The sequence below is a fragment of the Tetrao urogallus genome, assembly GCF_951394365.1.
Source record: "Tetrao urogallus genome assembly, chromosome: 2".
NCBI lineage: Eukaryota > Metazoa > Chordata > Aves > Galliformes > Phasianidae > Tetrao > Tetrao urogallus.
The window spans coordinates 5,505,778-5,531,612 of record NC_136814.1 but is presented as its reverse complement, the minus strand read 5'-3'; the positions used below and the strand labels follow the sequence as shown (position 1 = coordinate 5,531,612).

Genomic DNA, 25,835 nt, shown 5'->3' with positions numbered 1-25,835 from the left:
CTCTCCTTGAAAGAAAAAAAAAAATAAAAATTAAAAAAGATAAAGGAGGCTTAGATTAATAAAATATTAGAACTTCATGACTGGGAATGCGTTCCTGAATTGGAGTACAGGTTGGCGTGAGACCTAACCTACCATTTTGTGCAAAGGACCTTACCAAGAAGTGTTGAGCCATGCCACCGTGACTGGCAGAACCCTTCTAGTGACAGTCTGCCTCTGGTAAATTCCATTCAGAGCTATAGTTAAGGTCATCAGAGAAATCATTTTAACCAAGGCAGAGAAACATTATCACTGTAGCTGGCATGCGGAGCCTCAACCTTCAGACTGATAGCTATCAGAATCCATTTTGAACAACAGCACATTTTAAAGCCATGCAGAAGTATTTCAGTGTGTTCACTATTTTCTGATCCCAGAAATACATGTGAAAAAAAAAAGTGGAAAGATTACTAATTGACGATGGTTAGAGTTGAAATAGCCATTTCAGGGCACTCACCAGAACTGACATTATTGACATCATTATTATATTATATTATTATGACATCATTGTGGCTGAAGAACTGCCACAGCAAGCTTGGAAACCGCCTGTTCTGATTATTTTAAACCATGCATTTTGGAAGAATATAGCCTGTACTCCTTTGCCATAAATCTCTTTTCCCAGTAATTAGGTGAAAGAATTGGAAAACTGTAATTTCTTTCAATGCCTCACATCCAGTTCATTAAGTTGAAGATAAACGGCAGAAAAGAGTGCACTCCAGAACCTGGCAGGTTTTAGCTGCGTTAACTCAGTGGGCAAACAATTTGAAGGCTGAAATTTATTTCAGGAGCAGCAGGTGTTTTCAGAAGCTCCAGAATTTTGTAAAATTGCCATCTCCTAAACAAGTAGCAAGTTTTTTGTAACAGCAGTATTCATGCGATAATAATCCATATGCTATCATAATCCAAAAATCTGAAAATACCCAATGCAAACCACGGCCTGGTAGATGCAGTGGTTTCAATGTTCAAAAATCTTGGTTAGATTCGTAGAATTATTAAGGCTGAAGAAGACCACTAAGATCACCTAGTCGACCATCAACCACCCCCACCATGCCCACTACCCATGTCCCTCAGTGCCACAATCCACCCTTTTTTATTCCAACACCTCCAGGGATGGTGAACCCACCACCCTTCCTGGGCAGTCTGTGCCAATGCCTCACTGCTCCTTCAGAGAAAATATTCTCCCTCTACTGAGCTAATTAGCAAATACAACCCAAAACACGATCTCTTCCCAACTGTTCTTTTTGTCTGAGTTTTCAAACAAGATATATAGAGGAGGATCTGTTTCACTCCTTTTGCCCTATCAGATGCTTTCCGTCCTATCCCTGAGGAGAAAGGCATCGAAGAATGATCCTGTCCATTTCGCAGGACACTGTTTCTTCTGCCAGTCTCTCAAGAGAAGAGGGGAAAACATGATTCTCTTAGAATATTAAGGAAAAGCGAAAGGCATAACACAAAGAAAGCTACTTTCCTAAGAAGAGGAAACTAAGTACAAAGGGCCAAAAAACGGGAGTAGTTTAACAATGATTAGATTAGCTATCAGAAGGCATCGACTTTGTAGTAATGAACAAGCTCTTAAAGCAATAGCGAAATTTTTGGAGTTCTGGTGAAGCTGCAGACAACATCCTAACCCCAAAACCCACTGCAGGCCTCACACTACGAAACGTCAAAACCCACACAATGGGAGATCGTATAGATACAGTATACATAAAAAGGCCAAGTGTCAGCGAAGAAAGAAAAATGAGTGACAGGTAATCACCAGCTATGCTGGGACTGAACCTATTACTATTCCTGCCTCAAACTAGCCTTGCTATGACCTTAATCTGAAGATATCAATAGCAAAAGCCAGCACTCTGGCAAGGGTTTGAGGGCTTTTTTCCCTGCAGTATCAATCAACCAGTTGAGAGAGCACTTAAATCAACCTGCGCCAGGCTTTGAACTCATAATCAGGTAAGTATGTGGGCTCTCTAGCATGTTCCTTTGGAACAAAATGGCAAGATCTCGCACCCTGTCACACTTATCTAGAAAAATGAGAAGAGAGTCAAGCAGCGACACTGAATTAAACATTAGATCTTTTAAAATAAATAAGTTAATGGATGTTAATAATTATGTTATCTCAGTGAAACGCATTAAAATTTTCTATTAGTCTTCCTTAGCCCATCTTTCTGATAGGCGGTATTTATTACGGATAGCACAACTCCTGTTTTGAATTACCAGTAGCGAACGTTTTATAAATCACCCAGGCTTTTTCCTGACGCACCCACACAAAAATGCCAAAAACCAGAGAGCGGCACAAGCAATTAATAGCATGATATCGTAACAGTATCAAAAACAGCACGTCTGTGCACTGGCTCCTATCTGTAAACCAACAGCTCCATCAGAAAAATCTCAGCTTGAAACATTTAAATTAGATCATCCCTCTTTCTTGTTTCCTAAACTCCCCAACATTTGGCCCCGTGACACTTTTAAATATTTATCACAAACTAAATGATCTGAGTGCCCAGCACAGCCTGCACAACATAAACATTACTTTCTCCTTCTCAATTATGACTTCATCTCCTTCTGTCTCCTCTTGATGTGTTTATAGCTATTGTGTTTTTCTTTTTCCCCATCAGGAGAGCTCTGAATAGGAGAGCTAACACTGTGGAGATAGATCTGCGCATTTAACTTTACACACGTGAATAATCCCAGCGAGTGCAAGCTCCAGGCTTACTTCTGATATGTCACGTATGATACTGTAGCATTACCTCCAAAAGAAGGAAAATTGTTGGAATTCATGGCATCTCTCATCAGCACAACAGCTGGTGCCAAGTAGTTTTATTACAAAGACTTTTGTAAATCAAAATCCAAGTATGTACCTATTTCTGTATGGTTTAACTGTGATTTTAGCAATTTCCAGACAAAGGAAAATACGGCTTTGTGAGATGTCCTCTTGGGTTTGGATATTTTGCAATGCAATTTACAATCTGTACCTTTATCCTCACTAGGCTTTGCTTCTTCTGATGATGATAGGCTGGCTACAGCGGAAGGTTTCGTCTCATCTGTAAGAACCAAGGAAATGAAAGACAAGTTATTCATTAGCTAGCAAACTGATGAACTGGTTTACTGAGGGGAAAAAAACAAGTGTTACACTTTATCGGAAGCATAATACAATGCTTGAGTGTGATTTTTTGGGCTTCCATCCATTCTCATTGTGCTCCCTGACCATTACTGGTTTGACTGTCTTCCCTAAGCCAGGCGTAAACTTCCATTGCAATACTGCCAGATCAAATCTGTACCTCAACAACCCGTAATAGAGAGAGGAACAGCTGCCAAGTTTGTGGACAGGCTGCTGTTCCCTTTGCTTAGATATTTCTTTTTTTTATTTAATGTATTTATTTGGGGAAAAAAACGCAAGCCATTCTTTAATCATGTCCAATAGCCCCACTGGAATCAAAATCATTAAATGCAAATGCTTTCCTGAAAACAGAATCTTTCTTGAATCAGATCTGAAACTTAGCAAGTCTGTAAAAATCTGTGGTGCATAGCTGTTTAATGGTAGGGCATGTGCTGTTAGAACTGTGATCTTCAATAGATAAAAATTAGTAACTGAATTTAATAGTGTATTTTTTCACTGCTGCTGCTTCTCAGCAATCTTTGCAATTTAAAACCTTTAGAAACCTGTTTTCATTTTTAGCCTTTCACTTCTTTCTTAAGACTTGCCTCTAGTTGTTCTTTTCTTCACCTGGTCTAGTTATTGAGTATTTTTAACTAGCTTGAAGCTAGAGGACTGAACCACCTGCCATTTTGTTTTCCTTGTGTTAATTGTGAGGCACACCGATGAAAGGATAGAGGACAGATTATTAGAAAAACCAACAACACTGTAATAGCCAAACTATTCAAGGCCAATCCTTGTACGCTATAATTGGCTTTTTCATCTACTCTGTAATAAGAATATATAAATCTTTAAGTAATGACTATGTAAGAGCACAGTTTATTTTTGCTTCTCATACGCTTTCTTTTACGATATTAAAGTAATGATTTGCGATTTGTCACACTCAGATGAAGGTTATGCCTTTTGGTTTAGAAAATACAAATTAGAACTTTAGTATTTGAATGGCTTGCTCCTCGCAATTATCCTTTATAATGATTAGAAATGGGCATACAACTTCAAGCATACAGCTGTGTATCTTAAAAAATCAGCTCATTTCCTACCAACAAGAAAGGGTTCAGAAGCAGCAACCCTAAAAGTTTCTGATGATGTTTTCTCTCCGCAGTTGAAAGTGGAAAGCAGGAGCAATTCATCAGCTGAACATTACTTACTCAAGATAATTGTCTGCCTCTCTGTTCTTATCACTAGGTGAACCAGTAGGGCTTCATGTTAAGCCAAGTCATTTCTTTCTGTAACGCTGTGTGCCTGTGGCTGAGGAAGTGATTCACACAGTTTGTGTAGGCACAGTGCTATCTTTAGGTGCATGCCTAAAATGAGTTCAGAAAATGTTCTGGATCTGGGACCTAAATAAGTCTGGATCTTTTCTTTGACACTCTTCATTAGAGTAACAAGACGTGACTACCAATATGAGATAGCACAGGAGTGTACATGATATCTCCCCAATAAACTAGGCCTGACAGCTTGTAACATACAAAGTCATAATGACAGCTTTGGAAGAAAACACAATGCATTTAGCACACCTACAGTAGCAAAGTAATAATTAAGAGAAGCGTGTTCCCCTTACTTCTCTAGGGAAAAAGGAAATGTATCTCATTCAATCCAGCAGCTTTGCAAATCAAAATACCAAGGAAACTTACATCTCATCAGAGTCAATAGAGTAGACAAGTAAAACAGGATGTATTTGGCATCTACAGACAGTAATACAGCTGGGTTTCAGTGAATCCCTGCAACTGGAGAAATCCTGAGGTAGTACTTGATATAGTTAAAAGCTCAACACTGCTTGAGCAAAAATATCCCCCTGCCTAGGAAAAGGTCAAGAAACACAGCCTGGATTCAGACAGAACAACTTTCGATTACTGCAACGGTAAAAACCCAGGAAAGTCAACATGGTTATCTCCTTCAGCACCAAAACAGAATCACAGAACTGCAGCTGTTGGAAGGGACCTCTGGAGACCATCTTGTCCAACTCCCAACCCACCCTGTGGTTCCCTGTGGTAGGCTGCATCCAGGTGGGTTTTGAGTATCTCCAGAGAAGGAGACTCCACCATCATTCTGGGCAGCCTGTTCCAGTGCTCCATCACCTCACAGGCTTTCCTCATATTCAAACAGAACTGTCTGTGTTCCAGTTTGTGCCTGCTGCCTCTTTTCTTATTGTGGGGTACCAACAAGAAGAGCCTCTTGATTCCTGCCTTTTAGATATTTACAAGCATTGATAAAATTCCCTCTCAGTCTTCTCCTCTGCAGACTAAATGGTCTGAACAGCACCAGATCTCTCAGCCTTTCCCCAGATGGGAGATGCTCCAGGCCCCAAACCATCTCTGTAGCCCCCTATTGTACTCTTTCCAGTAGTTTCCTGTATTTCTTGAACTGGGGAGCCCAGAACTGGTCACAGCTGCTCCAGATGTGGCCTCACCAGGGCAGAGCAGAGGGGGAGGATCACCTCCCTCACCCTGGTCTTTGTAATGCCCCCCCTCCAAGGCACCACTAGCCTTCTTGGCCACAAGGGCACACTGCTGGCTCATGCAGCATGCTTATCTTGATGAGCATAAATGTTCCTGGTCCAAAGGTGCTATGCTGTACGCCCATGTCTTCACCACCCACTGCTTGCCAAAGAATAGGCAACAAAGAAGGCACATACAGAGGGACTTCAAGCACTTGAGGCCACCACCAGCTGTTAAACACACAGCTGCAGGAGACTGACCTGTGGAGCACAGGGAGAAACACTGCACTTCCACACACACAGTGCTCACTGCCTGGGACATATAAGGACCCACATCAAATGAATTCCTCGTCTGGAAAGAGCTACAGTACAGTAAGCAAACCAGATAAGTCAAGAATCCAGGATTTCTATTTTTCCTCCTGCCCTTACCAGCTGGCCTTCTTCAGCTAAGTTTTCCACTTGATAACAATCTCCAAGTCAGCTTAAAAAAATAGCTCTGAATAAACCTGCTTCATGCTCTGTGAATTAAGGTAACATCCTGCACTACTATGAGGGGAAAAAAAGAAAAAAAAAAAAAAAAAGAATTGTGTTACATGTAATGCTGAAAAAAGAAATCCTAAAAAAGAAGGGGATTTACAGGCATTTTGCTTGTCACTTCAGCTCTTCTGATAAAGTGCTTAATTTTAAGTCTTTTGCTACGAACAGAGTTGGGTGAGATTAAAAACATAAACAGAAAAAAAGAAGAAAATCTATTGTGACCATGGAGTGACATTGTATTTTACAATACTGAACTTACTAACTTGTAATATATAATTTATAAGCATGCCATCTGCAAAATCCACTGTTCGTGAACTCTGACATTCATTCACTGTATATGTAATGCCTTTCTGTATGGATTTAGAATCTTCATAACCCCTGAGACTTGTGCAGACAATTTATTAAAACCTGAAAATAGCCTGAAAAACCTAAGAAGCCCAACATTCAGTAAAGAAAGACGTTCCCCAAATTTCCTTTCCCCCCATTTCAATTCCGTGCTACTTTGGCGCAAGCAGAGAGGGAAGATTACTTCTCTCTAGTTACAGGATTAGCTAAAGATAGTCCACCTCAAAGGGGGAATCTGGAGCTGGGAGGTTAAGGAGAGAAACCTGCATTCCTGCATTGCAATACTTTCATTCATAATGAATGGAGCTGCACAAGCCCTGAGCTAATCTGGTGAAAAGTACAAACATTTTCCTTCAGCAGCACTGAGTAGGGCTGTTGTTCACCAAGGTGGACAAAACCAAAAGCCCTTCAAGGACCTGGGCACTCACCTGCTTCCTGGCTTGGGCCCACGGTTTCTTCAACACTTTGCTTCTCCTCTGCGCTGTTAGTACCTATTGGGGAGACCACACAATTCTTTAGGATGAATCTTGCTATTGGTAGCAGCAGCAGCAGCACTATTCATGGTCACCAACGCAGCACAAACCGCTTGTTTGTAACAAGGCTCCACAACAGAAGGGGAAAGAGGCAAAGGTAAACTGAACAAATGGCAAACGTAACCAGCAAAATTTTAAGCTGCCACATTTCCAGCTGGGAAGGGAGGTTAGATTAAAGATTATTACCTTAGTAGGCACATCAGAAATATCTGTATACCAAATAAATAGAGCTTTCCCTAAACATGTCTGCAGTAGATAAAAATGTTGCTTGATCTGAGTCTATTCATTTTCTAAAGATTTTTTTTTTTCCCTGGGATTATTTTCCTCCAGTAACATTTCCACAAGAGCCTTGGAGTGGCTGTGTTTCAGATTGCAGAACCCACTTACATAGCTATGGAAGGTAAGAAGAGGAGAGGCAGAATTGCCTGAATTTTATTTTAAAGCAAAAGGCTCAACGCCACTTAACATAAAGTAGAAAAATGCATCAGAAATGACTGCAATGGAGAGAGCAAAATAAACTACAGTCAGATCGCTAGGATTTAATGTGTTTTCCCCCGTTTTACATTCACATTCATTCCCAATTTTCTCTGCTACTTTGCATTCACATTCATCACCCACTTCCTTCCCTCCAGCTCTCTTACTGAAGGCAGGTATCAAACCCTGTGTTACCACTGCCAGAAGCGACGCCCTGGGGGGAAAACTGGTCCATGGACACCACACCAAGCTCCTTTAACCTTTGCCTGTCCCAATTAGAAGTATATCAGGAAATCTGTATTTCCAGCAATGGGGAACACTCTTCTAGTTTCATAACGACGTTAGAGGCTGCCATGAGACAGGCTGGCTCAGATGCAATGGCTGTGCTCCCTCTCTTTCAGCATGGCAGCTGAGCTCCAGCCTTAATGAGGCATTTGGAAAAGCGACTGCTGAGCATGTACATTGGGAGAAAGGAAATTCATTCCCAAGCCTGTAAATGGCTCGATAATGATAGGTGTATTTTTTTGCTGTGGCTCCTGGGTTTTTCCGATTGCAGCTTCTCTAAAGCAGCGCAGTTGAAGCTCTTTGCACTGCCTCCTTGCTTTTACTTAGCACAGAGTCTGCCGAAGAGAACAGCAGTAGCCCAAATGCAATTAGGTGGATGGGAGAGAAACTGAGTAAGCGCATGTGTTTCAGCAGCAAACACACATCTCTTGGCATCACGCTACACTCAGCTCATACTTTGAGGTCGGGGTATGACGCTCGCCTTCTCCAGCAGGCAATACATGCAGCATCCAGCAGATGGGACTCGTGGAGAAGCATTCCCCATCGGCTCGCGTGAAGCGGCTCTCGGAGGTGGGGATGGAGCAAGGACATGGAGCAGCACCCAGCACTGGGGCTCCTGCCTGCCTGCCGCTCTCCGCACCGACTGTAACCACCTGCAATGGCTGGCTGGCTACGGCGATTTCTTAGGACATTAGTGAGCTCTAACCTGTAAAAAATTGCATTTCATGGATGACCAAAATGGCTTGACAAAACCAGCTGGGGTTTTTCTCTCCCTCCCTTTAAATCACCCTGTCCACACGCAATGCAGGGACCTCAAGCAGACCAGAAAGTTCGCTGTGTCAGAAGACAAATTCTTCTCTCCCCCTTCTCCTTTTACAACACGGGTTTGGGACTTTTCAGGCTTTACAACATGCAATTAATAAAGAAGAAAAAAATCCTTTATGTCACCAGGCTGTGTTTCTGAGGGATAAAGTTGTCTAGCTCGGGAGCTGCGCAAAGGTATGTTCAGTTCAACACAATGCTGTAACACAACAGTGCAGTGACACTTGAAAAATCTTTACCATTAAGTCGGATCCAAAGAGAATATTGCATCACTGTTAAACAAGCGGCGCCAGAACATAAAGGATTTCACTTTGGCCAAGTCCAACATGTTTTGCTCTGCACAAAAGAACTTCATATTCAGGAAAAGCACATCAGGCAAAAATAGTAGCTACGGATATATCACTGGAAGTCATTTCAGCAATTGCCTTACTGCATTTAGAATGAAAAGCTACATTTCTAGGTGACAGTTGTTGCTACATCCATTACAGTGACATAACCACGAGTTACTTGGCTAAAATCAGGTATTTGGGGGATTCATTCATAGTTATTTCCAAAGGGCTACACCTTATTTTAAAGTTGCTTTCTCAAAGTGAACTTGTACCTCCAAAGAAGGTTTAAAAGAGCTGCTTCATCAGATTAACAGACAATGCATATATTCATTAGAACATGTTGTCAATCCTGAGGCTATTATTTCACCGAAGATTCACTGTTTAAAACTAGAATAATGGAAAGATAATTACAGCACTGTGTATTAGATTCTTAACATGTTTTCCATCTAACATTTCATTTTGTTCCTTTCGAGTAGGAAAAAAAAACAACCAACCCACCAAACGTGAAAGACTTTAAGCAGAAGTTTCACCTCTTGTACTCTGACCCAGCACAGCAGACTGACTGGACTGTGACAAGGGAATTAATTTTGATCAGCATAGTGAAAGTACGTGTTGAGCCTGCAAAGAGACTTTCCTACAATTAGAGGAAAGGAAACACCACAGTTAAGAATGGGTGAGTGATTCTGAAGTGAGTGATTTGCAGAGGGAAAGGGTAAGCTCTGCTTGGCCTAGGGAACCTCTTCATCTCTGTGGAAAGTGGAGTAAGAAGACACAGTAAGAAAGCAAACTATTGGGTGGAAAAGTGGCTAACCCCAAAGCATCTGACAAACAGCTTTTTCCATTTTTTCATAAACTTTCCTAATAAGTCTCTTACTGAGTGTCTTCTACTGATGAAGAACGTTTACGTAAGCATTGCTTTCCACTGGAACTGGGTGCGCAGCAAATGGGAAGGTCTTAAGTAGCACATGCTCAAACCAAAGAGCTGAAAACATATTTTAGAAGAGAAGCAAGCCAGTTTTCCACTGTAGTTTTATTCGCCCCTGCTCTCCTTTTCACCAGGCAGAAAAGTCAGACCCAGTGCATTTCCCTCGAGTCTTCCCCATGACATCAATACTAAAGACATCTTTTCCACTGGTTGGCTTCCATAGTGTCTGTCATCCTTCTATTTCTACTACTGCAGCAACTGGCGATTGCATTTCCTTTAGGTGAAAACTGTCCCCACAGTATCTGCTTTTCCATTGTACCAGCAATTGAACAGCAATCTGTCACTCACTCCAAAGGAGATGGAAAAAGTAGCAAATGACATTTTGTGTCATTTTAGGCCAGCAAATGTAAATGATTTTGAGCCACATCAAAAGGCAAATGGGAACATCTGTTTCTTTTCCCCTGCATGGCAGTCAGTTGAAAAAACAGGAGTTTTCAGAATTACAGAAGCACATCAGACGCTAAAATACCTATTCCTGGCCATATATTATCCTCTGCCAAGCTGACTACTGTATGGTAGGAGCTTGCTCTCTCCTCTTAGCCTTTTTCTTTGGGATCGACAAGGAAATTTCCCCCAAATAGCAAATATCCTTATCTATATCTGGTCACAGGCCAGGCAGTGACCAATCAGCACATTCAGCAAGCGGGCAAAGCAAACAGCATTTTGAACTAAGCTAGAAAACTGGATGCTCTGTGTCTGCCTGCTTTATGTTAAGGAGAGGTACTCAGCATGCACAGTGATGCGTCAGCCGCAGAAACTGCCCCAAAACGAAGCAGATGATATGATAAATAATAAGTCGGCAGTCATACGGGAGAAGGCTGAGACAAGAGTCCTGTGAATGTCCAGGGGACAAGCTCTCAGCAGCACAAACAGAGCAGCTTTTAGTATTCTTCCCATTTACTCTGCCAGAGCCTGGAGGCACGGGGCTTTTTACATCCCTCGCTGTTCTTGCAACAAACACGGCAAGTCAAAAATATTAATAGTCTGCCGGCCTCTTGGCCGTTCCCATTTCAGAGATGAATGAGTGCCAGATTCTCACACACCTACTCCTCCTCAGCAGTCCCTTCATAAGTAGTCACAGACATATTTAGAGCTAAGGTTAATGTCAACATCTCAAAAACTGGTACAAAAAAGACGCTTTTCAGAAGAAAACAGAATTGCAGATAACGTATTTTTAGTCAAAGGAGGAAATTCTGCCCAGCCAGTCTACTTCTACTCCTCCAACACACGAGTTATTAATGGTAAAGCTTTTTCACTAGGAAAAAAGCACTTGTACATGCCATTGTGTGCCTACAGTCAGAGAGAGGCTCTGTCAGAATCCTCCTATCTGGAGTGGAAATAGTTGATACAGAGGGCCAACGTCTGAGAGTCGTAACTTGTCTGTCCTTCCCAAATATCTGTGTATGCAAACACAATCCTGAGCTCCAGCTCTCACCCTCTTACGTCCTCACATGGCTTTTGCTTTGCAGCCACACAAATCTCCCATGGTCTGGCCTGAAAATTTCTCTCAAAGCTGGGCCACGCTTCTGTGACAAATGCAAACCGAGATCTGGCAGATAAAAGATGTCACAGTTCTGAATTGTCTTTTTTACGGCACGAAAACATTGCCGCGGTAATTGCACTAATGATGTGAAGGTTCTTCCGCAATAACAGGGACGCTAATTAATGAGAAAATTAAAAATATGGGCCTTGATCTTACAGCTGTTGCATTCTACCCACGAGCAGATCTGCTGACTTCAACAAACTCCTATGATGTGAGAAGAGAACACATATGGATCCGGATATACACTCAAGATCCTATAGCCGGCAACCACTGTCAGACTGCTCCAGTGGCAAAGTGATATCAGACATAAAACAAGAAGAGCCATCATGGTAGAACTCCAAAAGCATGAAAACAAATCATTAGGGTGGTGGCCTGAGGTTATTGAACATTTTTGGTTTGCATTTTAGTTTCTTCTAATTAAATCACAATTTTTAAGTCAGCTTTAAAGCGGACTTGCATGGAATTTCTTTAGGGCGAATTTAAAGAAGGGTTAGTAAAGAATTATCATTGGCAGCAATTGTTTAATGGAGTCATGAGACCTGTTCCCCCCTTGTTGTTTGAACTATTACCTCACTGCAGACGCAGCCCTCCATCAGCACATCGAGCCTCACCAAGTTGTCAGTGTAATGAATAACAGGTTCTTATTTTCATGCAGCGTTTTTGTCAAGTATTGTTGGGGAGTGTGGGAAAAGAATGAGAACTGCAACTCATGGGGATTATCTCAGAGGTTTAAAATAACACTATTGCATTTCATTATTTAGTGTCCTGAGAAATATGGGAGCCTAAGCTAAAACCCACTGCAGTTGCTTCCCTCAACTCACTCCTCTGTGGATCACAAAGCAGGTAACTCAGCACCATAGTTCATCTCCCAGCACAAGGAAGAACCAGGGACAACGTATGGGCCAACAGTTTCCAGCTCCGAGTGAAGTGCTTCGCTTGTGCTCAGATGTATCCCAATCCACAATATTGCTGGGAACATCAAGCAAGGCTGTTTGTTTGGTTGGTTTTTTTTTTGCTGGATGTAATTTTTTTGTGTGACACACACCATAGCTCAGATTTTGCAGTACAGATATCAGGCAATATATTATCTAAAATTTCATTGTGCAAGATGCTGATCATCACTATTTTTGACAATCTGCAAGTGTCCCTACAAAGCAAATAAAAGCAGGTATTTCCTGGGAGCCTGAGCTCTCCAGAGGAACCAGAATACGGACAGCCTACAAAGTCCATACAAAGCACGAAGATGCAATTTGCATTCTGATGCAAAAATTACACACACGGCGATGTGCAAGCATTCATATACAGCTATCCTAGTGTATGAAGTTAAACAAACTGCCCGTGTGATTTGATGCACACTGAGGAGCGAGCTGAGGAGGCTGACTCCCAGCCCTTCCCAGCTAAGGCAAAAATATGTGAGGGTGTGCAGTACGACCACAACATCCATCCACCCTATGTCAATTTGCTGTTAGTGCTCATTTTCTTGGTGTACCCTAGAGAATGGGTAACCGCAGACCGTGAAGGACTGTGGCACAGCTGCTTCTTCACAGGAAAGATATAAAATAAAAGCTATTTCAATGTTGTGCATACCATTCCTGAGATCGTGTGATGGAGGAATGTAACAGCAAAGAACTGGACAGAGAAGCCATGCAGGAAACCACGCTTACTAAGAGGGCATAAAACATGAACCAAAACAAGCATGGCACTATTTTGTATTAGCATTTCAAAATGAAGGGTCTGACTGTGCCTTCTGTGCTGGGCCCGAACAATCGCACTGCTTTACTGTTATTCACTTGGTGGCTAGAAATGAGAAAGGAATTGCGACTGTTTATCTGCTACAGTTTACATACACATGCAGTCGGCTGCTAAAAGAAACCCCGACAAATGAATGGCTGAAGCAACAGGATGGTGTGTCACCTGCAGAGACCAAAATGAGCTGCATTTTCAAAGCTGTCGTGTGTGACTGCTGCATGACAATCTAATGCAACGGCAGTAGCCTCTCCAGCAATGAAAAGAATCTTCTAAGAAGGGTTTGCTCAGAGAGCAAATAACAAATAAATACACAGATAACGTCCTGTTTTTCCCCTGGCTAAGTGAAAAGTGATCACCTGATACACTGAGAGCTGTAATCAGTCAAGACAGATGGCAGACTTCAAAACTGGAGTGAAAAAAGAAGCTATCAGCCAAAGTGGATAAGGGTTAATGGCATCACTTTAAATATAACCAGTCTGTATGAAGGTGAAACATTTTACAGACATGTTTGATACACATGCTTCACAGGGAATTTTGTCTGAAGTACTTTATCTTAATGTGAAATTTTATTTAAGGGTTTAGTTTGATGGTAAAAGGAATGCAGTAACTTCTAAGCTATCTAAATAAGAAGGAGCACTTTAATGCTGAACAAGAGAGTGTGTTTTTGAAGCATAATTATGTGTCTAGATGTTCATTTTCAGTATGAGTGGAGCAGAAATTTATTGAAGAATATTACTGCCCTGTGGGATGCAAGGAAGAAACGTAGCTATAGTTTCTCAAATGATAGGAGAATTCTTTGCTATAAATCAAGAACAACTTTAAAACTTAATCAGAAGTCAAATCTGGTTAATATTAATCCATACCTTAAAGGGACAGACAATCAGGTCTGCATAGTGTTACAAGGACAATAAGAAAAATGCTTTGAACATTGCCGTGTAGCTGTAACACACTGCAGATGTACGCACGCCGCACCCCTCAGGGAAGGAGCAAAAGTCATAGCACTGCTGACTTCAGTATCTTTTCAGATTGGGTATTAAATATTTTGTCTCCCAAAGAGCGGTGAGGCAGTGGCACAGCTGCCCAGGGGGTGGCTGGGTCACCGTCCCTGGAGGTGTTCCAGAGCTGGGGCGATGCGCCACTGAAGGACATGGTTGGTAGGTATGGTGGGGTTGGGTTGGGCTTGGACAAGATGATCTTAGTGTTTTTTTCCAACCTTAATGATTCTATGACTTTTGCCATTGAATATATTATATCCTACTCTCTATGAAACCAGGCAATGAGCAGCAAAGCTGCAAAAATTGTGCTGTAAAGAAGAAGGAAGGAGAAGTCTTACATTAATGTTGCAACTAAAGGACTAAGCTGTAAAATCAGTTTTACTTGCTAATCCCAAAACTATGCATTTTTTGTCAACTGACAAACCTTTCTTGGAAAAGGGATAAGAAACAAGGGTGTCCCCCTCAGATTGAGCATCCTTCCTAACAGCCATGACCTGCTGAACCACAGCACTGCTGAGGTAAGATGCACCTCTACTTGTCCTCATTTCTACCGCATACTCAAATCAGATGGGTGACTTCTCCTGTAGACACAGCACAATTCAGATTCAGAGCAATACAAGATCTTGCTAACGAGCTCTGCATCCCAATGCTGATGAACAGCATTTCAGAAACCTGATGCTGCCCTTGAAAGCTAAGAGGTCAGTAGTGCAATGACCCTATCAGGCAAAGGAACAAACTCTACCAACTGTCACCAAGGTGATTTGTGCTCCTTTTGACCTTCCTGGCTTGGCTTATCCATCAAACCATTCTCCTTCCCACCAGGTGAACAGAAAGCAGACAAAGTTCATCCCAGATGAGCAATTCCAACATGCTAGCTCCTCACACATACACTGGGTCTCAGATAAGGGGATCATTAGAGACCAACAGCCCATCAATCTATCAGGAAGAACCTAGCACTTCATTGTGGGAGAAGCTAAGGAGAAAAGCTGAAGTGAGATAACTTGCAGAGCTCCGGCCCTGTCTTCACACCCCTCAAAGGAGAACAAGCAGGATTGTTCAGAACCTTGGAAAGGCATAGCAATGGCTTTTGCTGCATGGATTGATTCTCTTCTTCCTGGAAGAAGAGAAAGATCAGGCATTTATGCTGCTATTGCTGGCTGTGTTAGTCATCTTTGATACAGTATTGATCACCTGCAGACCATGGAGGGAATAGATGGGGCAGCTCTTGGACAGGCTCCATTTTATATCTCACTGAGAAATTCAGAAACAAAAGGGCAAATAGTTTTGCTTCTCCCAGTATCAAGAAAACCTACAGCATGCATCTCACTGTTCAGCCCACATAGGAGGCCATTAGGGGAGAAAAAGAGAAGTAACATTTTGAGATTCATTAGCCTTCTTTAAAGACAGCCTGATGTTATTTGGTAGGGATCAGAAGGATGAAAATACAACCCTTGGCATTACTGCCATCTCATGATAGCAACGCTGTGACAAGTATTGCCATTTTGTCTACGCCATTATTTAATGATGGTGTTATGAAGTTACTGAAGACACACCGAATTTGCTTTGGTATGAAAAATATTTTCCTCACCTTGGAGTTCACCAAGTGCACCTGACCATGGAAAAGGCAATATTGCCACTGGCTTCTTTTTCCCAGACAGCAGGACCCAGGGAAATACATGAAGAAAAAACTAAGTAACTCTACATGTTTGCACACGTAAAACCTGGCAGTAAAGAACGATCCCCCGTGCATCCAGACCATTCATTTCTCCAGACAATAACCTGCACTAGAATGAAAAACTACTGAATACAACAAGTGACAGGAGAATCTGCTATGCAGTTCACACTTGCTTTTTGCTATCAACAGACCGAAGGCAGAGAACAATATATCTAATAGCATAATAACAGACACCACTAATACTTCAGAGGTTCTGTACAAAATTGCTTTCATTAGCATGTCAAGTGTTTATCTTAGCTTACTGCAAAACAAGCTCCTTACATACAGCCACTTGTTCAACTTCCCTTGATTTTGGAGAGGACAGAAATGAAGGAGCCTACTTTCTGTGATCTTCTGCAGAGATTTTAAGATGCACTGAAAAGGTTTTGCTCCGTTACCTCTAGCCAATGAACCAGCTTGGCTTGCTGTACAAAGATACAACTGAGGGAATATTTGTGCACTCGATGGAATAGTTTCTACGGGATGCCATGAGGACACGTGCGACAGTAGGCTGCAAAAGCAGCGAGCTGTATTCCCACCTGTGGTGTAAAGGGATGCTGGCGGCTACGAGGAGGAAAAAACATTAAGTTCTTCCTGGACCTCAGTGTATATTTGTTAAATATTTTATATGTAGTAATGGAATGAAGGAGAAAATAATATCTTGTGTTAAATGTAAGTCACTTTGGACTGGCTTTTATTGCTAATACCTTCTCTTTTTTTTTCTTTTTAATTTCTGGTACATAAAGTATGCAAACCACCTGAAGGTTCAAACACCCTGAACACAAAGCACTTCAGTTTCACCACGAGGAAACTTCAACAAAGCTGGCCGCCAGAGATCGGCTTTACTGAGTTCTGAGGCTGCTTATACATATTAGCTACCCCAAAAACCTTTTTTTTTATCCCTCAAAATACAATAAAATAATAAAGGCAGTCTCTTGGAAGGGAAGCCAAAGCCCTACCTATCTAAACAAAATCATTCAGACTCACGGACATGCAGTTCTGGTTCGTGTCACACATACACAGCTTTCTTGATCTTCAAAGCTCCACAACAGCAATTCCTTTAATTTTCCAAAACCAACAGCTAATATTTAGAATGACAGAAACTAAATTCTATTCTCAGAAAAATGCGTGCAAATCCTATTTACCTACATAGAAATAATTCACAGGTGTGCTACATTAGACTCTGGCCACTCTGCAGCCCTATAGGAACTCAGTGTCTGGAGCTATTCTTCAAAACACAGGCACAGGTAATTCTACTGTGATCTGATCTGGGTTTCTCCCCCTTCAACAAACGCTTTAATTACTTTCTTTTATTCTCAGCACAACATCAAAATCAAGGCTTTCACTTCTAAACACTACAGGCCTGATTTCTGCCCAAGGAGAAGACGAGTCTGTCACCAGCCAGATTACATTCCGCAGCAGTGATTATGTGTTACAGGCCTCGACTCTGCATCAGCAAAAATCTACTGTACGGCATCAAATTCAAGGAGTTCAGACATTTTACAGCTCGAGGGTAATGCAATCATTCTATTGCCATGCTATTTACTTCATCCTTCCAATGCGTTTGTTTGTACTCTACAAAGTGAACTGTAGGTCACCAGGAAAACACTGACAGGAATAGCAAGCGAGGAGACGGAATTCAGTAAACCAAGGAAGCAGTGGAACAACATCAGCTCGATTTCCAATTGAAAGAAAAGCTTACAACATTTTATTTTTTATTTTTTTTGCCTCTTATTACTTTTTAAGACACAATGAAGGCTTTTAGTCACGCTCCAGTATATGTATTATGGAATACTTAGCAATATGGAAAACGACACCATGATCCCACACCCCATTTAGCCTGCATACAAGTCGACATGTGGTTTGTCATCATAGAATTCTCTAATCCAAATATACACTGGTATTTTAACTTCAGTTGGGTTTAGTGCAACAAGAAAGAAAAGACAACCAGTCAGGATGAGATTTCTTGGGTCCCCCCACACCTTCCAGGCGATGACAGCTATTGCTTTAAGTACTTGCCATTAACAACCAGTCACAATGTTAGTGACAGGATGTTACTAGCAGTTACTTAAAGTGATAGATGTTAACGTTTTTCTGCTCTTTATGACTCACACTACACCCTAGTCAGAATATTTTAGGAGCTGAAAGCACAGAGCGAGGTCAAAATGATGAAGGACATGGAGCCACCGGTTGAGGTGCAGAATGAGATGTGTCACTTAGGGAACATTAGGTCAAAGAGAATCCATGATAAGGAACTGTCATGGACTAAAGATTAAGGTTCATCCTTTTAACTATTTCACCTAAGGGGAATTCTCTAGCATTTGAGCATTTTGTTCTTCCACAAATTGAAGAGCAAAGTCAAAGTCTACATTGAAAATTACATCTTTGATGTTAACATCTTTTAGCAGCTCTACCAATGAGATACACATTAGGAAAAGATACTTTGATCCAATTTTAGATTGACGTGGACTGTGCTCAGAAAAACTCAAACGCAGGAAAGCACTTTTCAGAACAACACAGGCATAATGGTAAGCATCTGTGACTTCTGACCATGGAAACATGTAGCACAGCGCATAAGATCTGAAACCATAAACACCAACACAAGTGGAACAGAAAGGGACATAGTAAAATTCTCTTGTAGAGGAGGAAAGCAAGAATTTTATTGATCTACGTATTGCTGTGGGTAGTTGATTTAGTTGAGCAGCTTAAGCAATGAGCATGACGCAAACACTGTGCAACCTTACATTTTATATTATTATGTAAAATCAGAACAGGTTAGACATAAAACAGCAACATTTTTCCATTTTATATCAGCAATAATCAGTAAAATTTGCATTTGTAAATCTAAATCTACCTTGAGATGAAAAACACCTCAGAAGAATTACAGTCTCATGACTGAGACCAGAACTTTCCAAGTGTGTGCAAATAACATTTTTAAGTAACAGTATTCCATTTCAATAAAAATATTCCAAACAAGAGGAGTCAACTCTTTGAAAGGGTAGATAACAGCAGGACAAGGGGAAATGGTTTTAAGTTGAGAGAGGGACAGTTTAGGTTGGATATCAGGGGAAGCTCTTTATAGAGAGAGTGGAGAGGTACTGGAACAGCTGCCCAGAGAGGCTGTGGATGCCCCGTCCCTGGAGGTGTTCAAGGCCAGGCTGGATGGGGCCCTGGGCAGCCTGGTCTGGTATTAAATGGGGAGGTTGGTGGCCCTGCATGTGGCAGGGGGGTTGGAGATTCATGATCCTTGAGGTCCCTTCCAGCCCTGGCCATTTTCTGATTCTGTGACTTTTTTTTCTTCCTCAAGAACTTTCCCCCAAGATGTAAAATTTAGTAATAGCTCTGAAAAGCAGTCAGACCACCTACCTTCAACATCATCTTGCACATCTTCAGCCTGCTCTGCCTTGCACTTTGTGGGAGACAGAGGCTGGCTTTTTTGTTCCAGTCCTTCTTTAAAACATAAAAAGAAAATAGTGAATATATTATATTTTGAAACAGTGTTATCATATCAAACTTTACCATACATGATATCACAACCGAGAGTACATTTTATCTCAGTGCTCCATTCAGCACCCGATATTTATCTTTCTCTTATGAAAATTAATTACTGCATCACACGCTAGAAAAGGATCATAAAAAGTATCTTTCAGCTTGCAATGGACTTTGCCTAACTTTGCCACAACAGCAGGGAAGAAAGATCACATTAAAACATCCTACTTCTTAACAAGCTCTTAATATCTTCAGGAAAAGAAAAGTTTGTGATTTTTAATTTGCAATTTTTAATGTAATATATGTTAAACCGTATTATAGAATTGTGAAATGATTCCCTCTCAGCTCAGTTCTCCATTCGATGTAATAACACAGTAACAAATGAATATTGACTGAAATGGGTAATGAAATGAGAGGCTGAGAATCAAGTTTGATAGTGAAGTTAAGGAAATGAAAGTTTTATGAGATAGAAATGTTCTGTTTAGAGGAAAAAAAAAAAGCCTTCCAACCCATTAGCCAGAAAGCAACAGGAAGATGAAGGAAAAGGAAATCCTTCTGAGTAAAAGAGAAACTGATGCAGTGAAGTTTAAGTGAGTGAAATTCACAGCACCTAATATTAGATGGTTACTTTTTAAAAATTAAGAGGTTTTATACAACTTGAACAGAGTTTTTAACAAAAGCATCAAGTTACTGTTAGCTTCCTAAGACAGACCTATAGGTAGCACAGAAAGCCCATTAGCACAGAAGGAAAGCCAAGCTGGAAATTAATCATAAAAGGTATTTGTAAATTAAGACATTTGAAAGAAGGCTCACTAATGAGAATATTCTTCAAATGGTTGCTTAACCAAATTCTGGGTTGAAAGCTGAGAACAGCAGATGCTTCAAACTCAATTAATTGCATGCATTGAACGTATTCAGCAGCGATGGGAAAATGCCTTTTTGTCATTTGACTTTCCACCAGACCACCCAATTCCTTATGGCCAGCTGAGGGCTTGAGAGAGGAAGAAACCTAAAGAAAAGATTTTATGTGCATGCTGAAAAGACATCTTGAATACTTATAACCAGATAACTTAGGAAAGCACATGGCCTTTCTAGATTTAGGCCTATTGCCATGCTGAAACGAAGAATCGCCTCAACTCCATTAGTTCATTAGCAACTAGAAAATAAAAAAGACAAACAAAACAACCGAAGAAGGAAGAAATGTACACGTGTATTATAAATTGCCTAAAGTTCTGAACAATCTGATCTCTTCTGCTGTTGTACACAATCATCTACTGTTTATGTTGCTGGATACGTAAAAAGCTCTCAGCAACAAGATGCACAGTTCCTCATAAAGACTCAGCTCTGCTGATAGCTATAGATACTACACTTCCATATCCCACATGTATCTCTATACATATAGAGAATCCAACTGCTAAAATTTTCCAAACACGGGTATGAAAATAAAGAAGGATGTGAAAATAGAACTTGCAGTGTGAAAGGGAAATGCTATGCTCTTTGGAGAGAGAAACCATTGGCTCCACACAGAACCCAGAACGCTACTCAGAAACATCTCTGCCTGCCCTCCTGGGAGCCTTGGTTCTCTGCTGCACTGAAGTCCTGAAAGAGCAGCTACGAACTTAGAAGATGGCAAGAATTTACAATAAGCTACAGCTCAAAACGTTAACAAAACTCTAAAATGAAGATCTGCACTTGAGCAGTTGAATTTAGTTTCACTTGTTTAATTCTAAGGAGTGAACATTACATTTTAGGTCCAAAAGCCCAAGCTGAATACTGTCCTTAAAAATAGCTTCTAGCACAGAATTTCTGTATACACAACTCCATATTGTTCAGAGCACGAAGGGCCTTTACAGATCAGTAAATAAATGGTGTAGAACACACTTTGATGTTTAGCTTGCCATCACGAAGAACTTTCCTGACAGCACTTCACAGAGGACCATGTTCACGTCATCACATTTGTTCATCTGAATTTGAGATTCAATTACAATATTTAGATGAAATCAAAGTGCTAAGATCTATTTATTTCTAGGCTCGTGAGAACATAGAAGCAACCATAAGTAAAGCTGTGGGGAAAAGGCAAAAAACATGAAATACACACTTTGTCAACCTTTTACAGAGGTTATTCAAGAGCAATAATGATGTTCAGCAAGAAGCTCAATGCAAAAGTGAGATCCTGAAAAATAACCAGGCTTTTAAAGATTTATTCCTGCCAACACTCTCCCATTCTCTTTAAAAATAACCTGAAAATTTGTAATTGACCATATTGATGGATGGCCTCTTTGGTTCTAATGCCACTCTGCACTACCTGCTATTTTCCCTTTTTGGGTTAACAATGATTCACATCGGGGGACCAAATCAATAGGAGCGTTTCAGTCAACACTCACCCCTCCAATGACAATTTTTATCATCTAGTAAACCTTACTCCAAGCCCAAAAGTCAAATGTCAATCAAACTTAAGTGCAAGTGTCCAGCCAGGTCTTTGGTGAGTATCTCAATACCTTAAATAGAATAACCAACATCTTAATTGTCAGCAGAAAGACAGAAAGGGAGGAGGCTGTTACCCTGTCAAAATAAATGGTCTTTCTTCACTCCATACAGAATCTTTTCACGTTCATTAAAGGACACAGAGGCTTTTTATTTATTTATTTATTTAGCAATTTCCCCTCATTTTAGAGACAGAAAGGGATCCCTTCAAGATTTAAAATAACGACTTCTGTTGCAATCAAAATACAACTCTTAACCCTTTGTGCTTTACAGTAGTATGTCTTTCAGAGGAAATAGCCAAATACTACAGAATCCTGCTTGCCAATCTCTGTTTAAAAACAGAACACCTATATAGGTGTCTGAACCAATCATCTTCAAAGCTTTTCTAATCATGATCAGGTTTCTGAGCTCTGACACTGGGAGACATCATTCCTACTTGAAGGCTAATTCAGAGGGTTAACAAACCACTTAAACCTGACAGTTTCTCTCAATGTAAGCTATTTCAAAAATCCCTCACAGTTACAAAGCCTTGCTGTCTACAAGTGTTTCCTATTTTCCTCCAAGTCTCCCTCCAAAGTAAAAAGTATCCAAGGCTGTGTGCATACACAGCGGAACGCACAAGGAAATAGAGCGTCTATATGGCATTGTTTATAGTTGGCCTTCTCTTGTTAGTGTCAATGAGATCCTTTGGTCTGACATCCTATAGCAGGCTGTCACTTCTGGAGTAACTACCTGGTGGGCTAAGTAGGCCACTTGGGGCAGAAACAGCATAACAAGCAGGGCAACACACATGAGCAACTATTAGATGAGATATACGACAGGTGGGTGGCAACATTTACTCAGATGAGGTCAAAAGGCCTTGGTACAACATGGAGGGGGGAAGCCAAAGAGGAGAAAACAGCTTCAGAACTGAAACACTTTAGCATGGGATTTTTTGTGCCTTGTTTTGTTTGTTTGTTTTGGTTTTATGGAAAAAGAATTAACTTATGTCAGTGCATAATAATGCAGCATTACTGTGTATCTGGACTACGCTTCTCATAATAGCACACGGTTCTGTAATTTCCAGATGCAATCACTGCAATTGCGCACATAATTATGGCAGTATTAGGGCTTATTTTGCACGCTTCTACGAGTAGGTATGTGAAGTTATGGATATAAAAGCCAAGTCCTTCTGAAGTTAAAGTTTAGAATAATCTTCCCTTAATGGAGCTTAAAGCATTAAGCATCATGACTGCAGCATTAAAACAGTGAAGTTAAAAGACAAGGCTGTTAGGTCATACGGTCCTTCTTTTTGCTTACGTAGGGTATTACTCATAAAGCCGAGATCTAGAAGTGCATTAGTCTGTACCTGGCATTACTGAATCTGTTCTTTTGGCTCAAGCTATTCTAACAGCAAGCTGTATGAAATATATTAGTAGCCATACTCACTGAATTAAGTGGTGCAGTTAAGCTAGCAGCTGCAACAAGAAACAGCATCCAGAATAACAAACGCATGGGTTAAACCCTTGCAAGTTAAATGCTATTAGAAAAGCAGTCTTGAGTGTGTATATTTACTAACACTGGGTTATTATTACTTTTAAATATTTTTCTTATTCTAGGATATCCAAAATATGCAGTGATGTTATGTGATTGACTCATTAAAATGATCATTCATGTCTGTTTGATTTTACAGTATTAACATAGATATTAATAGAGATTACCTGGCAGACATGCAATTAATATTATTTTAATACTTTATTCCTACGGTTTCTCTTCTAAAAAAGGTCTTTCTACTAACAACAACATATTTGTACTTCAGGGTGGTAGAAACAGAAGAAAGAGATTACTTTCATAATGCGTACATCACTCAACAAGGTACACACAAAATAAGGTCATGTGTTACTTCTTACTCCCAGATAGTTCTTTAGCTCTACCTGAGCTCTAATCCAGCATCTAATGAACATATTCCCACCAACGTCAGCCGACACCAAACCAAAATCAGGTTTTTTCCCCTATCTCTTGCCACCGGGTTTTAATTAGGACTGGTTCTGTAAAGTCTGCAGTATTCTGCTACATTCTTCACACTGAAATTGGTGCAGATATGAATCTACGTCTCATTTGAGTCCCTCTGCTTCTCCCTATTTTCTTTTGGCTAGATACTGGCCCTTCAGAAACACCCAACCAACAACGAATTGTAGGCACAGAGATTTAGCTGAAATTTAGAATATTTGAATCTCTGCCAGAGGTCTACACGACATGCAGTTTGCAACATGTGCTCTCCATAACCCAGAAGTTCTTTTACTTTTTTAAAAAGGTAGCTTTTTTTAAGCATGAGAACTGGAGAAATAACCCCAAAGCAGAGAGGATATGGATAGCTCAACAAAACAGGATCATCAATATTAGTGCCAACTGCTGATTCCATCTGCTGGAGTCATGGCCCATGAAGTCAAGTGGAATGAAGAGTGATTATTCAATTAATAACTTGAAGTGGCAACTAGATGTTGATACTCAGTTTTTCCCTCAGAACTGTGAAAAGTTGAACTCTTTCAAACTTTAAGCTATCTGAATATAAAAAAAAAATCAAAACTCCCCTCAGTGCAGAAATTTAATATGCATTTATAACTTCTGCAAATGCGTCTATGATCATTAAAAAGTTCATACCCAGTCTTGGCTTCAGCTGGGACAGAGCTGATTTTCTTCATCATGCCAGGCATGATGCTATGTTTTGGCTTTAGGAGAAAACACACCTATGTAAGTTGTTGCCTAGCAGTGCTATACAGAGCCAAAGACATTTCACTTACTCAGCTTCTCATGCTGTCCTGCCAGTGAGGGAAGCTGCAGGGGCACAAGAAACTGAGAGAGTACGGAACCAGCCTATCCAACCAGGCCAAAGGGATATTCCATACCATATGGCATCATATGAAGAAACTCAAAAACTGAGGGAAGTTGGCCAAGGGGGCTGTTGCTTTTCAGGAACTGGCTGGGCATCAGTGGGTGGTGAGAAATTGTTTTGTGCACCATTTGTTTTGTAAAGACATACACATATTTTAAATCATCATTACTGTTATTTCACTCTTCCTTTTTTAGTAAGTTGTTTTTCTCTCAATCTATGAGTTCTACCACTTTTTTTTTTTTTCTTCTCAGATTCTCTCCTCCATCCCACTGAGAGGTACGAGCGAGCAAAAGGCTGTGTGGTGTTCAGCCGCCTGTTAGGTTAAACCACAACCGTACACAAGGAGGTCAAAATGACAAAACTCCCAACCACTTCTGGATTAGCTATGGTAAATACATTTGTGTTTGGTCACTGTAGGTACTGACTCATGGCTGTCAGTGTGCGGATTCCCAAAATATCTTCAAATCAGAACAGAATAACTAAGTACATGTTGTTGATGTTCATCGTACCCTACAAACAAGCCTGTGAGATCAACTATGATCTCATCTGTCTTACATGCACAAGGAAGAGGGTATGTAGGGAAATATCTTCTTCAAACTTAATTCAGTGATTATTTCCCAGAGCAGCTATGCAGCTTCACCTAAATTCATGAAGGATAAAAAAAAGATTTATTTATTTATTCTGCAAAAAAGAAAAGAATGGCTATTGAGTGGAAATATACTTCCTTTTAATTGTAATTTTAAATGCTTAAAAAAAACCCAACGATGTAATTTGCATAATCTCCATGAAAGCAAGAAGAGAAAAAATGCAAAATAATTGACTTATAAAAACATACATGCCATGATTACTGTAAAAAATGAAATTGGAAATGTTAGATGAATACTGAAAATTCAACTTTGGCAAATGTTTGTTGTATAAGGACAGTCTTCATTTTCCTTCTTTTATGTATATATGTACAACTATATTAATCACACTAATTGTATTAAAATCTCTGAAAGTTCCTATCCAGTAATCTTGACACCAAAAAGTAATTACAATTATATGTAATAAAACCAACA

At 40.5% G+C, this 25,835-nt stretch overlaps 1 protein-coding gene across 1 annotated transcript in view; it reads right to left on the bottom strand.

Annotated features, from left to right (window-relative positions):
* MACROD2 (mono-ADP ribosylhydrolase 2) overlaps positions 1-25,835 on the bottom strand; it is a gene marked incomplete at its 5' end in the record, with an annotated part of 837,700 nt that overhangs the window by 45,375 nt on the left and 766,490 nt on the right. The window contains 3 exon segments of the mRNA XM_079550710.1: positions 3,003-3,071; positions 6,932-6,994; positions 19,299-19,379. Of these exon segments, the coding sequence (XP_079406836.1) occupies positions 3,003-3,071; positions 6,932-6,994; positions 19,299-19,379 (213 nt within the window).